The sequence below is a fragment of the Cydia fagiglandana genome, chromosome Z, assembly GCF_963556715.1.
Source record: "Cydia fagiglandana chromosome Z, ilCydFagi1.1, whole genome shotgun sequence".
NCBI classification, from domain to species: Eukaryota; Metazoa; Arthropoda; class Insecta; order Lepidoptera; family Tortricidae; genus Cydia; species Cydia fagiglandana.
In genome coordinates this window covers 14,449,693-14,464,324 of record NC_085959.1, presented here as the reverse complement: position 1 = coordinate 14,464,324, position 14,632 = coordinate 14,449,693, and the positions used below count along the sequence as shown (strand labels likewise).

The following is a 14,632-nucleotide window of genomic DNA, read 5'->3' as shown; positions in this document are numbered from 1 at the left end:
TAGACAGATTGAATACCGCCCTTTAATTGTGGTATAAAATCCGATATTTTGAGTACCTTATCCCATTATTACTGTGCGTGGTCCCAGGCCAGTTTGATGATGCGTTGTTACAACAGGGCTTTAAATTACAATATATATGTCGGCGGCCGATCGTAAGATCAGGCATATCGTAAAATTCCTAGGCATATCGTGAAACGTGAAAATCTTTGACCCGTTCCCTGAGTCGACGGCTCCTATTTATGGGCAGCTTGCCCTTCGGGCATCTAAAGCAACCTAACGAACCTATCCTACCTATATATTGGTTTAATGTCACTATCGTCAAAACATTACACAGGAACATTACGATCTGCCTGATCTTTCATCGGCCGCAGACATATATAAGTCTGCTGCATCGGTTAGCTAGGAGATATTGTGTGTTGCCATTAGTCAGTATGAAACCTGTATTTTGTAAACTGTATCGGTGGAGACATACACTTTTGTGATCGAATATTTTTTTATTAAAATCATTAATGCTATACATACATTTAACATTATAATAATTGCAAGACATGCTTCGTAAGCCTCCATGTAGCAATATCATAACATGTACCTAAACCATTATAGTAGGCTAATTGTATGTAGCATTTAATAATGCACAATCTCAATGACTTAACAGTTAACTGGTTTAACTGTAATAACATTTTATTTGATACCGTATTCCTTCGGTATAGATGCGTCTTTATTTCACACAAGATCGCAATTGTCGAACTGCCTACTGCAATGTTAAAAACTTTAATATCAGTTTATTAACTGAGCAAAATGGTCTGCATTTATACTGTTGTTGATTTGATATTGTAATGTTTTCAGAGTATGTTTCGTAGATGTATGTTGGACTTAAATTGTACCAGTTTTATGCCAATCAATCATAAAGGTAAAAGGAAGTACATATGTACTTGGTGGAAAGCGTGAGGCATAAAGTTAATATATTTTAACATTTACAAGTTAGTTGAATATGTTCACTCTGACTTACAGTACAAATTGTATATTAACACTAGCTTGATACAAAATTTAAAGCAGCAATACATTTCTGAACACACTGTTCAGCGCATGTTAGTTTAAATGTAGGGCTTTGTTTACTGTTGTGATTAGTATCTATCACAAATAGCATTTTATTAGAAAGTTGTTAACCTACACCATTGTTTTATTTAAATATTGCCTGTAACATAGTCCTTGTAGAATGGAGTGGTATCCAGAATTAGATAAAATATTACATGATGTTTGCAGGAGGACATTTTTGATGCAAACACCATGATACTTATTATTTTATTATGCAATTTATGAATTAATCTAACTTTCGCTTTTATAGTTCTAATGGTTCTAAACCTTCTCATTGTGTATTTTACAAATTTTAAGTATATAAATTTCTTCATAAAAATATATTTTTCCCACATCAGCTCGGAAAACTAATGAATAAGTTGCATTTTGTCCACAAGAGTGGCAAAGTAATCTGATGCAAATTTTGAATTGTTTTCTTATGTTGACTTGTAGAAATGACTTTTAAGCGATAATTTTAAATGATACATATTTCGTAACGCACATTTGAATCTGATTTGTTGTTTACAATAATATTTTACTCGCGTTGGTGTGGTGAACATTTTCGTTTTTACTGCCCTTAAACCCTCGCAACGCTCAAGATTCCACACTCTTTCACTTGCTCGGGCATATACCCATTACGTATATGAATATCAATAATATCAATATACAGCCCACCATAAAATAAATAAACGCGCTACCCTTATTAGTTAGTAGCATTTTGGAATGTTGTAAATATTTAATATATTTATCAAGTCTGTCACTTTTAGCAACACCTTTTCCGAATAGGCATACAATCAGCGTCATATAGTAGGTAGCATCCAAAGTACCTAAGGACTGTATCGTTTATTATAAATACAACTTTACTTAGCCGTTTTTTCTGGTATTATATTTTTATTAAAAAATTACACATATAGTTTAATTAGTGCTTTAATAATAAGTAACATTTCGTCCTGGGAGATCACGTAAAGCATATGGTTTGGACAATATTTACCCAATCCTCCCGAGTAACTACAACGATTTTGGACAAATACTACAAGAAAATTTACGGTTTGCGAACAAGACGAGATATTACACAAAAAAAATCGTGCTATGTAAACAGCAATTACATATGATTCGTAAAGCGAAACATCTGGGCATAGTCTAATCATTTCTTTTAGTTGGAAAAAAAGTTTTGGATCTGTGCTTGGTGGCCTTTTAGAGAATATGGCATGTTACTTACGACAACCCCGACTTTGGTATACAATATAACCATCATGGAGCGTTTCTATCGACCTGTTCTAGCCATGGTTCAACGCCATGAATGTCCGTTAGGCTTTGGATTTCGGTAGATTCTTCTAGCTGTTTCCCTCATTTCGCTGGCGTCAGAAATTGACGGGAATCCAAAATGTTGCATAAAAAGTCGTTTTCATGTAAAGATAAAAATTCACCACATTTATTCTGTGGATGTTCAATTGAGCAATCATGAAAAGGACACTTGGATGGCATATTTTGGCAGCATATTAACCTTTTGTTTCTTTAAATCGTACCAAGGAATCGGTGAAATAGTCTCAAATTAAGCTCGATAGGCTTGTCCAAATTACAATTGCTAGACGATATTAAAATCATCATAAAGTCCCTAATATAAAATAAATGTAAAACCTTCTTATATCAGATATGGCTTAAAAATACCCCCAGAGTATACCTTAAGAACATAGTAATACAAAATAATACACACGTCAACAGTTAGACCAGGTTTTATTTGTATTTATAATAAACGATACAGTCCTTATTCAAAGACAGTAGTTCGGTACACCATACAAATTATACCGTGTACCGAACTATTTGAATATATGGATGCTACTTACTTTATGACGCTGACTGTACCAGATATCAGTCATCTATCACAATCGCTCTCGAATATAAATACAATCTGTGACCTACCGCAACTTCGATACTCGATATTCTCGCATTATGAACTTGTGTTTTTTTTTAATTTTATTTTACCACTTTGTCGGCGTGATCGATTTATATATGCATGACAAAATTGACAAAGTGCAGTTTTTTAGCAGAAACGATCTCGGAGCAAAGCCGCGGACGGACAGATGGACATGGCGAAAATATGAAGGTTCCTAGTTGTCTAGGAAACCCTTAAAATGGGAAGGCAATAGTTTTAAGTTTGATCACATATAAATTCCCAGATGAAACAATGGATATAATATACAAGATATGTGCTGGTAGCTATTTTATTACCAAGGCGGCGACCAAACGTTATCAAAGCAAATATTACAAAGCCATAGTATCCTTAGCTAAACGCAACGTAAATTCAAAGTCGATAAATTAAACAAACACGAGTAAGTAAACTTGAGAAATGAGCGAAACACTGCGCGAATAGCCTTGCTATGTTTTAGGGTTTTTTTTTACCTAGTTAACATTGTTTCACAGTGTTGAAGAATTGCTGTCTTGTGTTACCCTTCGTATCCCAAGTTATCCATTTGACGGTAGGTAGGTAGGTACTAATGATGATTTTTGCGACGACAGTATAGTATAGCATTAAGGTTGAGAGAAATGTCTGAATTACTACACACTCCAGTTCCAGGTACTCGTGCTATTGATGACAAGATGGATGTGGATGAAAGGGCTGGATTACATCACAGTAAACCCTTGTATATAGGTAGTAGAGATAAACTCAGGTTACGAGTTAAGACCGTAACCTGCTAAGCATGGACATTCCATCACTTAATGGAGTGCAGGCTAGGCTTTCTTCCTGAGTGAGAATAGAAAAACGCTCATTTAACGAGTCGATACATTCGCATTATCTAAAATTCTAAATGGTTTAAAATTCATACAACAGCTAGAAAACGACTTGACCAAGCGGTCGTGTTTTAATCATTGCATAGCTTAAATAAGATGGTACAACTACACACTTCCGATTATGATCAAATACATTGACTGTTAAACCTTAATGTTTATTTGCAATGTTTATATTATTACAAAAACCTTATGTAATGTATACGCTAATAATAATGATTCATACAACAATTTTCAAACATATGATAGAAAAAAAAAACACGCTGATTTACTGAGTAGTTAAATGTTTACGTAAATATATCACTCATAACAATACATACAATTATAATTGTAACAAAAAATTCTATAGCTTATAAGTATTTTTTATTTATTTGTTCGATCTTTTTGATATAAGTATATAAATTCTTGATTTTATTTTACATTTACATTATTAGTTTATCACCTTCTTCATAAAATAGATAATAGACATTAGAATCATTTGGTGTCATCACATTCGTACAACCAGGTTTAATGCATTGTAAATGCTAACTCGCGTTGCTCATTTCATTTATTTTTAAAGTTTAAAAATAAAATAGTCACTTCTCAAAAATGTCAATAAAGTAGATTTACTTTAAAATTAAATCCGAATATTACTTTATCTACACATATTAACTATTCAAAGGCTTTTCAATGATTATCTACATATGAAAGATGTGTTTAGTGTTTTGAAACAAAGAGATATTTGTTATCATATTTCATTGAAAGGGTTAAATTTAATATTAATATAGGTAATCATTTTTTTATACTAAATACAAGCCGAGACAGTTAGTTATTGTCCACAAGTGATGATGGATGGTTAATTGCTTCTGGAGCCGGAACAACAAGAAGATTGAGCAGGAGCATCATCGTCAACCACTAGGACCCGAGATGATCGGTGTTCTTCCCGCTGGGAGTTTTGTTCAAATTTTTCAACCATTTCACGAGTCAGCTCCAAAAAAAGATCCTCTACACATTGATTTAATTTTGCAGATGTGTAGAAGTGTTTAGCACCAACCATTGCTGCATAACTAAAACAATAAATAAGCTTCATTAGATTCATTAGTGATAAAATTTTTACGTAATTAGACAAATTAAAATTATAATGTTTACTAATTGCTTGCAATTTATTAATCACATTACTGCAAAACTATGTAAGATATAAATATATTCTAGAACAATTTACCTTTCTGCTTCTTCAAGAGGCACTGTTCTCTCATGCTCCAAGTCAATTTTATTGCCAGCTATCAATAAAACAATGTCCGGACCAAGCATTTTCTTTAGCTCTTTTACCCAATTTTTAACCTGTAATATATATTGATTGTTATTTGATAAGCTATGATCTAGTGGGGTATATACACATGCAGAGAAAAGTAAGACATCTATAGGCACCCAAATGTCACTAAAATGATGCTTGATGACATATGATTCATCACAATCAATTATCTAACAATATTCTTCCAGCACACAAAACTATTCAGGTTTTCACACAGTAATATTACCTTTATGAAAGAATCTTCATCAGTGATATCATAAACTAGGATTGCACCATTAGAATTTCGGTAATATATTGGCCCGAGAGCATGGAACTTCTCCTGACCAGCTGTGTCCCAAATGGAGAGGTTGATGCGTTTACCATTTATATTTATTTTCTTGTTAAGGAAGGTTGCCTAGAAAGTAATTTATGAATTAATATAATAAACAAAATATAGTATATGCAGCTCTGATATGGTTATTATCATACAAGGGCAAAAACATCAGACTAATATAAAGGTAATTAAACTTGTACCTGAAGCGTAGTAAGATGTTTGTCGTTGAATTTGTCCTCGATGTAACGCAACAGCAGTGACGTTTTGCCGACGCATCCCTCGCCCAACAACACGACTTTAAAGTTATATGCACCGCCCGCCGATGTACTCATAATGGTTTTTAGCTTTGGACAAAGCCTAGCTTTTGTTGTAAATTGACAATCAGTCTATAATCTCGCGATCGTCACGAAAAGATTAGCTATTTTCAAACATCAACAGCTGATGACATTGACATCTTTATCTAGAAACAAGACACAATAAACACAAAATGGAATATTGAACTGTAAATAAATTTATAGCTACTTGGTAAATTTATAGCTACTACTATAAAATTGTTGCTTTAAGTTACCAATTATTGTATAATCTAATGCAGTAGCTACTTACAGAAAGAAACCTGAGAACTATTGAGAAACAAATTACTCAATCGACTGGCACATCACTGGTATTACTTTGACAACCAGTTGACACTGACAGTTTCAGAAAACGTTCGAAAACTCAACTTTAGCGCGTGTTTCGCGGTAGGCTTTCTGCCGGAAAGCCAATGAAGCTTCCACATGCTTCTAAACGCGTTTAAAGGCCCGTCAAGACCGGATGAGCACATCGACCATCTTGATCACTTGATCAGAAAATAAATTGTCGTCAATATCATTTATTGAGACTTCGTGGTGCTGAGGAACGTGGCGAGCAAAATTTTAAATAGATAGTAGTTTGTGTTACAAGGGATCAAAATGATATATTTCCGTCAAGGCGTACATTGAATCTTGAGCGTAATGAGGGATTTAAGTGTTAACGCCCAAGACGAAATAATTTTGATACCGTGAGACACATACTGCTTTTCACATCAACTATGAGGAAAATAAAAAATCTTAGTAAACAGATTATTTAACCCTTTTGCCGCCATTGACTTGATATGAAGTCCGAACATTTCGTGCCCCACACGTCACGACTTGATATCAATTCGTAGTTTTGGTCAGGTTTATATGACATGACGACATGACACTTTATTACTTCATTGACGTGGCAGCGAAAAGGTTAAGCTAATAAAATCATTCTTTGATGCGTCAGTAACAAGGCCTATGCCTATTGACTTCCTTGGAATGACGTGACCCTTCATAATTGTACATGTGTGCTCCGTTTCTAGAGCTGTATTGCCAGTAATTACCATACAAATATTTTACTACAGCAACATTGCTAGAACTGGCTTTGTCTATACGATTTCTAGGAACAAATCCAATTATTTTATCAAATATATTTTGATTTGTATTTTATGAAGTAGTCAAAGTCATATGTAAATTATTATTTATTTTTTGAAATATGTAAAATATTATCTATTTCAGTTTGTCTTTGTCTATGTTCATAAAATCTATGAAGGGTAGACGTGCCTCTACCCTCCTTGATAAAATTTAAAAAAAATCTTTGTCAATAGACCTCTTTGATAGGCCTTGATTTGAGTCTGGCCGGTAAGAACATAGACAAGACAAAAGTCTGTAATGTCAGTGCTGTCATTTAAGTCATTTAACGCCAAAAATATAAATTTTCATATAAAACGATTTATTCACTTGAAATATATTTATTTACCTATTAATTTAAAAATAAAAACTATTCATATGTACGAGCAACATATCTAAATGCGTCTTCGCACAGACTTAGTTAAATTTAAACCGTTGTCGCTCTTCCTTCCTTGCTGTATTATGTATCCGGCAATGGCGACTTCATCAACAATTCTTATCCGGATTATGAAAAGCCCTAATGTGTGTGTGGAAACCGTTGTAGTAGACCAGAAACAGCGATAATTTCAAGGTAAGAAATATATCAATCTTTAAATAAAAATGAGCGTACTAATTAGCAAATTCAAATATAATAATTTAATCTTACTATCCCCGTAAGTCTCGCGGACGCTATATCGCGTCCGAAATTATAATCTAAATTCATCATAGATGTAAAACCTCTCATTGTTTACGAGTAAGCTGGTAAATTTAGACCTTAGGAATTAGCGACGTTAGTAATTAGGAAGTTAGATTATATTGTTTAATTTGTGACTATTTTGTTTTAGAAAGTGAATCATGGCTTGAGCGTGAGATAATAATATAATCCTGGCCCGTCATATGATTTCTTGGAATAAGCTCAAAGGGCACGTATCTGCTGCATATACAGACTAGTTTTCCGGTGACCAAGAACGCTGCGTGGAGCTGTGGAGCAGAAATGTCCGATAACCGGATAGATGTAATAACAACTTGTAACCATTTGCCATATCAATGTATGTATTCATATGTATTGCTCCTAACATATTATGTTACATAATATGTAACATAATATGTGTATGTGTGTATGTCTGTACACTAATCCTATTAGGAATGAAAATATTTATATCTTAATAATACGTAACTTTTTGTAACCTTTTATATTTGACGAATTTTTAAATATAGTACCTAATCATTATCTTATAACGTATTTCTTTATTTATTTGTGATATGCTAATTTAAGAGCCCAACAACGTGCACACTAGCACCACTGCTAAAATAAATAATCGTGATTATTTAAGTTAAATTTAAATTTTACAGGTATTTAAAAAAGTGGCCGCTACTGACTGTATTGTGTATTTAAGTACCTTTTGAATACATCAAACTAGCTAACATAAAAATTTGTTTAATGTATTCAGCAGTGGCGCTAGTGTGCACGTTGATGGGCTCTTAAAAACCTGACCCCAACAAAAAATAAAATAATACAAAAAGAAATTCCCTCTCCGGGATTCGAACCCAGGACCATTAGCTTCCTGAACTGGATTACTGCCAATACCCGCTAGGGGCGCTAGGCTAAACGGGTTGTCAATTCTAATTACAATGGTATCCTACCGAGCGCTAGTAGTATAAACGAACTTTTGAAGGGGACATTTTTTTGTATGGAGTTATCGTTCTTCTCCTAGTGAGTATTATATTCTTTGGTCAGTAAACACTGGTAAGTAGCCTTCCGACTTTTCTAAGTTTTTTAAATTTGCTGTTAGCTCCCGGGTCATTTTTAAAAATTTCAAGATCAAAAATAACACTAGGGGTGTAGATTAAAGTTTCAAATTTTGTTTCAAATAAGGGGTTTGTTCCTGATTTATATAATTGTGTTGGAACAGCAGTGGTGATTCCAAAATATAACATTGTCTTGATGTTTAAATGTCCTCCTCAATCATCCATTTTCACAGGCGAGGCTGTTGCCATCTTGGAAGCTGTAGCATACGCTGACTCTCACAATGTAGCAAAAATGATCATTTTTACAGATAGCAAGAGTTGCCTGCAAGCTATTATGGGCAACCAGTTTAAAATGAAGGCAAAATTCCCCTTAATACTTTAGATCAAAACCTTATTAAGAAAATGTGAATCAAAGGGTTTAAAAATAGTACTCGGATGGATCCCAGGCCATTGTGGCCATCCTGGAAACGAGTCTGCAGACTTATGGGCAAAGAGAGCTATTGAGATGGGATCACCAGGCCACGTCAGGATTTACAGCTCTGACCTTCTAAGCCATGCACAGACTAATATGTTTAACACGTGGCAAAATCTCTGGAATTCTTCCAGATTGGAGGTAGGAGAACATTATGGCCACATTCAACCCAATATTCCATGTAAACCATGGTTTTTCAAATTCTGAGCATACCCTAAATGGGTCACGTCTACAATTTGCCGTTTACGCTTAGGGCCGTTTGTACGCCTGTATTCCTTGCCAAGATACGGGTCCGGGATAGGTCACTGTGCGAATGTGGGTTAGACGAAGGCACCGTAGATCACATTTTCTTCTCTTGTCCGAGATTCAATATCTCTTTGTATGATGTGGTACCTTCAAATATTCCACGACCCATTAATTTTTACTCACTTCTCACTCTTATGGACCCGCCCCTAACTTCTATCCTTATTAAGTATGTCCTAAATGGGTCACGTCTACAATTTGCCGTTTACGCTTAGGGCCGTTTGTACGCCTGTATTCCTTGCCAAGATACGGGTCCGGGATAGGTCACTGTGCGAATGTGGGTTAGACGAAGGCACCGTAGATCACATTTTCTTCTCTTGTCCGAGATTCAATATCTCTTTGTATGATGTGGTACCTTCAAATATTCCACGACCCATTAATTTTTACTCACTTCTAACTCTTATGGACCCGCCCCTAACTTCTATCCTTATTAAGTATGTCCTAAATGGGTCACGTCTACAATTTGCCGTTTACGCTTAGGGCCGTTTGTACGCCTGTATTCCTTGCCAAGATACGGGTCCGGGATAGGTCACTGTGCGAATGTGGGTTAGACGAAGGCACCGTAGATCACATTTTCTTCTCTTGTCCGAGATTCAATATCTCTTTGTATGATGTGGTACCTTCAAATATTCCACGACCCATTAATTTTTACTCACTTCTCACTATTATGGACCCGCCCCTAACTTCTATCCTTATTAAGTATGTACAGGAACATAATATAAAACATAATATAAGTCTTACTGCTCGTCTTACTATTACTATTATTTCTATCTATCTATATATTTCAATTTCTACGTTTTTTCCTTCATTTCATCCGCTATGTTGCTTGCCTTAACAATCTGTCATCCGCTTTCCGCTCTTTTTCACTAATGTTGGTACTATGTTAATTGTGTAATGTCACGTATTTGTCTGTGATGTCCATAATAATTTGTTTGTTTTAGGTTCCCAGTCTATCCTTCCACAAAACTCAAAATTTAACCGAACATTCTCGTCTCACAAGTCAAAAGTTTACACCTCGACATTGGCAGAATCCACCTTGCTAAATTTAGCGAGGAGTAAAAGCCCTATTAAAACAAAAGCTAATAAAATAATGTGCAATAAAATGTAAAAATAGTATGCTGGAATAGAAAAGTGTTACTTAGATCCCTCCTATAGCGGGGAAAAAAAGTGCCACTCTGATCCCTCCTAGTAGGGAAGAAAAAGCCCTTTTCCGAATAGGTGATGTGAAAAGTATATTTTCCATATGTTCCGTCGCAAGTTTCGCACGGCGCGCCATATACATATTTTATAGCCCTCTATATAACTTCTCTACGGCTTTATGCCTTCGCTTAAGAATAGGTATCATCGTAATGGTAGTATGAAACATGAAATTCTTTCTCAGGTAGGCAGGTTTTATTTATTTCAGAATCTACACTAACTTGTAAACCAACTCAAAATCCACGGTACATCACAAATCATAACTTTAATTATTTTAAGTAAACAAACAATTACTCCCTTACTAACACCAAACAGTAAAGAAGTGAAAAAACTTGACATCTACTTAACCTTTTCGCCGCCACGTCAATGAAGTAATACAGTGTCATCAACGCCATGTCAAATTGCATGTAATCAAACCTGACCAAAACCACGACTTGATATGAAGTCGTGGCGTGTGAGGCACGAAATGTACTGACTTATATCAAGTCAATGGCGGCGAAAAGGTTAAGTACTTAAATTTTATTTCTCATTTAACATTCAGTTGAACTATTTCCTTATTTATTTAAAGAGTTAAATCAACAAAAGGCGTTTTATGGTAAACTGGCTTAACCGTTGTGAGTACAAAATAAGAATGATTACCTGACTTCATTTTACTTCTTACTTTTTGGTTAAACCAGTCCATGGCGTCAGTTTGTGTGCTGAAAATAGAGAGAGTCGGCTCTGTCCCAGGCCTCCGAGGGAGACCCGAGACCTCAAGCGGAGGCTCTGGGTTCATATCTTCATTTCCATTGTATTCATTGTAATCTTCATTTAGCGGAATAATTTGCATAGAGTCTGATGTCCTGGAAGGTGTAGAGTCTGATGTGCTGGAAGGTGTAGAGTCTGATGTCCTGGTAGGTGTAGAGTCTGATGTGCTGGAAGGTGTAGAGTCTGATGTCCTGGAAGGTGTAGAGTCTGATGTGCTGGAAGGTGTAGAGTCTGATGTCTTGGAAGGTGTTGAAGATTCTTGTGTAGTTGATTCTTCAGTTGTAGTTATTACCGTCGTTGTTGTAAACGTTGTTGTAGACGTTGCTGTAGACGTTGTTGAAGACATTGTTGTTGGAGATGTTTCTGCATCATTTCCACTCCGGACTATGTGCGGTTCTATTTCATTCATTCGATCATCTGGATATAGCTCCGTAATTGTAGAGTTGATCCAGGAAAGTTCCGTGTCTATCGCATTGAAAACTATTTGTTCGTCGTTGCATAGCTTATTATTGGTCGCCGCGGTAATGGCCATTACTTTACCGTTCAACATTAGTGGAACACCTTGCCTTTGAAAGCATTTCTTCACTGTTGTTGAATTGCTGTTGGTCTTAATGCCACATACGTGACGACCGTAAACATTTTGCCCTCGTTTTCCACACGTACCGACGATTATCTCCCGCATTCTAGTATTGCCATCGTCCATAAAAGGATAATAAGCCTTTAGTCCTATAGCTGATACAATATTCACAGAGCTGAGTTGTGCCGTCCATCTTAATTTCCAATCAATATTGACAGTCACCAATGCGATGTCATGTCGTGTTTTAGCTTCCATTCTGGGCTGTTTATACGTTCTAATGATATTAATTCTTCTCGCATACTTGTGTATAGACTGGCAGGAAGTAGCGCAATACGAGGTGGTAAGGATCACATCCTTGTGAATAACGGTGCCAACGCAGCACTCTTCCGGGTCTGGAGCACAAATATCGCAGCTGAATCTCACGAGTTGCTCAAATCTTAATCCATGTAAGCCGTCTTTTATACAGAGTAAAACTATACTGAAATACCATGTTTTAAGATTTAGATTCATTTTACAAATGAAATTACATAGGTAGAGTTATAAAAATATTTTGATTATATATTTTATGATTATGCTGTTTTTATTGGAAATTTTTATAACTATAATTTATTGATTTTTTTTCAACATTTCTCGTTTACATTTGAAATAAAAACACTATGTAACGTATGTCATGACTCATGACTCTACCCAACTAATAAGTTATTTACGTCATTTAGACAGAAATTTAAAAATAGCAAATGTTGAACTTGACAAGAAGACTTAACCAAAGAGTAAAGTAACATAACCTTCCTTTCGAGTGAGTCAAATGAGAATTTGAATATTCCATGCTTGTTGGAAGCCGGTGTTGCTCGAAGATTCTATGTGTAGGTATTACAGTAACATCCATATGAACTAAGTCCCAAAAATATATAAACACGACCTTATTGTCCATATTAAGTTATAAGTATAGGTATATATTTTTGGCACTTTGGCGTCCTTTTCATTTTTCAGACGTGACCGTACTCACATAAGGCGGAGGTTAATTCGTCTTGGTTAAGTAGATATACTTATGAGTACTTATTGGTGTATACTTAGTTATTAGTATCCGACCAAAGTCAGTTATTTTTCTGAAACAGAAAAATAACTGACTTTGGTCGGATACTTGATTTTGATTCAGTTTTGCCAACATGTTAAAATCATTGAACAAAATGTCAGTTTTTAGGGTTCCGTAGCCAAATGGCAAAAAACGGAACCCTTATAGATTCGTCATGTCTGTCTGTCTGTCTGTTTCTAGGTTTATTATTATTAACTATGAAATAACAAGATAATATTGCAACCATTGATATAAAAAATGTTATAGAAAACGGCAAAGTGCGTCTCGGACCACGCCTATTAGAGGAATCTCCTTTCATACGATATGAAAAAAACGGAAACCTTCGCTTTCCCTGGTTCAATAAGTACATAAGCGTAAATAAGCGGCCGAAAGGTTTTGAAGTTTTTCGGCCAAAACCGAATTATCATCATGTAATGTTTTCATCTACCCTCAACTAGCTTAAGAAGCTATTTGAGGGTAGATTTTGTTTAGGTACTCTTTTTGAAATACCTACCTTAAGATACAGACTATAGTAAATACTTACATATTTAAAAGCTATCCGGTGTTAAGTACAAGAATTAAAATAATTGTTGATTAAGATTCGAACGGTTTAATTAACCAGAAGGTTCTTATTTCGAGTGAAATGCTCGTTATGGTGATTTGTTTAATGTGGTGGCGTTCCCAGACGTGAACGAGCGCCCGAATTGATCCGCCATTGAATGGCGCCAGTCGCCTCGCCCCTCCGCTCTCCAGAGGAAAGTGCATCCGCGAATATCCCACCCGCAACGAGCCTTGCTAATACCCAACATTAAACTATCACGCGTCACTGCACCGAAATAGAGACATTCCATTCATAAACAATGCACATCATGAATGAAATCTCATCGGACCCGCCGCATTACCGGCCAAATGAAGTACTCGAGCCGATATTCTGGGACGCCAGCTGAAAGCGCGCTCAATCCATCAAGATAACGTCATGAAGCTATGCGAATGGTCCCGCTATTAAAATACCAATAATGTGCCAACTCCAATTGCAATCCGAATCGATTGGTTCCGAAAATACAATGATAAATAATCATCTGGCATTCCTAAATGTAATCCCTGTTGTCGTCATTATAATAATTCACCCATGTAAGTACAACATTGTATACTTGTGAGAATACTAGCTTGTGAAAAACCCAAGACGCCGAAGACAATGGCGTTGGAAGGTAACGTTACTGAGCTTTAGTTTTATCAACCACTGAATTATCCGCACTATTAGGCACTTACTCGTATTGTCTCTAGATCATCCACACATGGTCCAGGTGGTATTAATTCTTTATAGTATGGCATTATTTTCGTATATTTGCGGCATGTGGGCGATGATCTCCCAAACTTACCTATGTCATCAACATAAATAAGCCATTTATATGTCGTGGATACTGACATTTAGAAGAATCAACTAGGCGGGTTAAAATGATTGAATAATTACGTTTCTCGCGGTCACCGTGTAATCAAAACAATTAGACACTACACAAAAAAACAATAAGATCAGTAATTTTTTTATTTGACTTCTTATAAGGCGTCCAATTTAGGGAGACGGTACAATATGCTATTTTACATAAGTATTATTAAAAAGTTATT

At 35.5% G+C, this 14,632-nt stretch overlaps 2 protein-coding genes and 1 long non-coding RNA gene across 3 annotated transcripts in view; 1 reads left to right on the top strand and 2 right to left on the bottom strand.

Moving 5' to 3' along the window:
• LOC134678927 (peptidyl-prolyl cis-trans isomerase Fkbp12-like) overlaps window positions 1-14,632 on the bottom strand; it is a 207,818-nt gene that overhangs the window by 146,084 nt on the left and 47,102 nt on the right. The window lies entirely within an intron of this gene.
• Window positions 3,906-6,170, bottom strand: LOC134678716 (ras-related protein Rab-21). The gene is made up of 5 exons (XM_063537375.1): window positions 6,069-6,170; window positions 5,666-5,925; window positions 5,379-5,546; window positions 5,063-5,181; window positions 3,906-4,907 (listed from the first exon to the last, which is right to left on the bottom strand). Exons 2-5 carry the CDS (start codon window positions 5,795-5,797, stop codon window positions 4,697-4,699), a joined length of 630 nt encoding a protein of 209 aa, XP_063393445.1. The 5' UTR covers window positions 5,798-5,925; window positions 6,069-6,170; the 3' UTR covers window positions 3,906-4,696.
• LOC134678465 (uncharacterized) lies at window positions 9,637-10,481 on the top strand. The gene is made up of 2 exons (XR_010100186.1): window positions 9,637-10,022; window positions 10,358-10,481. It is a non-coding gene; the product is annotated as an uncharacterized LOC134678465 (long non-coding RNA).

Excerpts from the sequence above, each read along its gene's own strand:
- LOC134678716 (XM_063537375.1), bottom strand. The coding sequence starts at position 5,797 with ATGAGTACATCGGCGGGCGGTGCATATAACTTTAAAGTCGTGTTGTTG. Across the intron at positions 5,547-5,665 it reads AACATCTTACTACGCTTCAG|GCAACCTTCCTTAACAAGAA; the intron begins GTACAAGTTTAA and ends ATTACTTTCTAG. Across the intron at positions 5,182-5,378 it reads ATGAAGATTCTTTCATAAAG|GTTAAAAATTGGGTAAAAGA; the intron begins GTAATATTACTG and ends TATATATTACAG.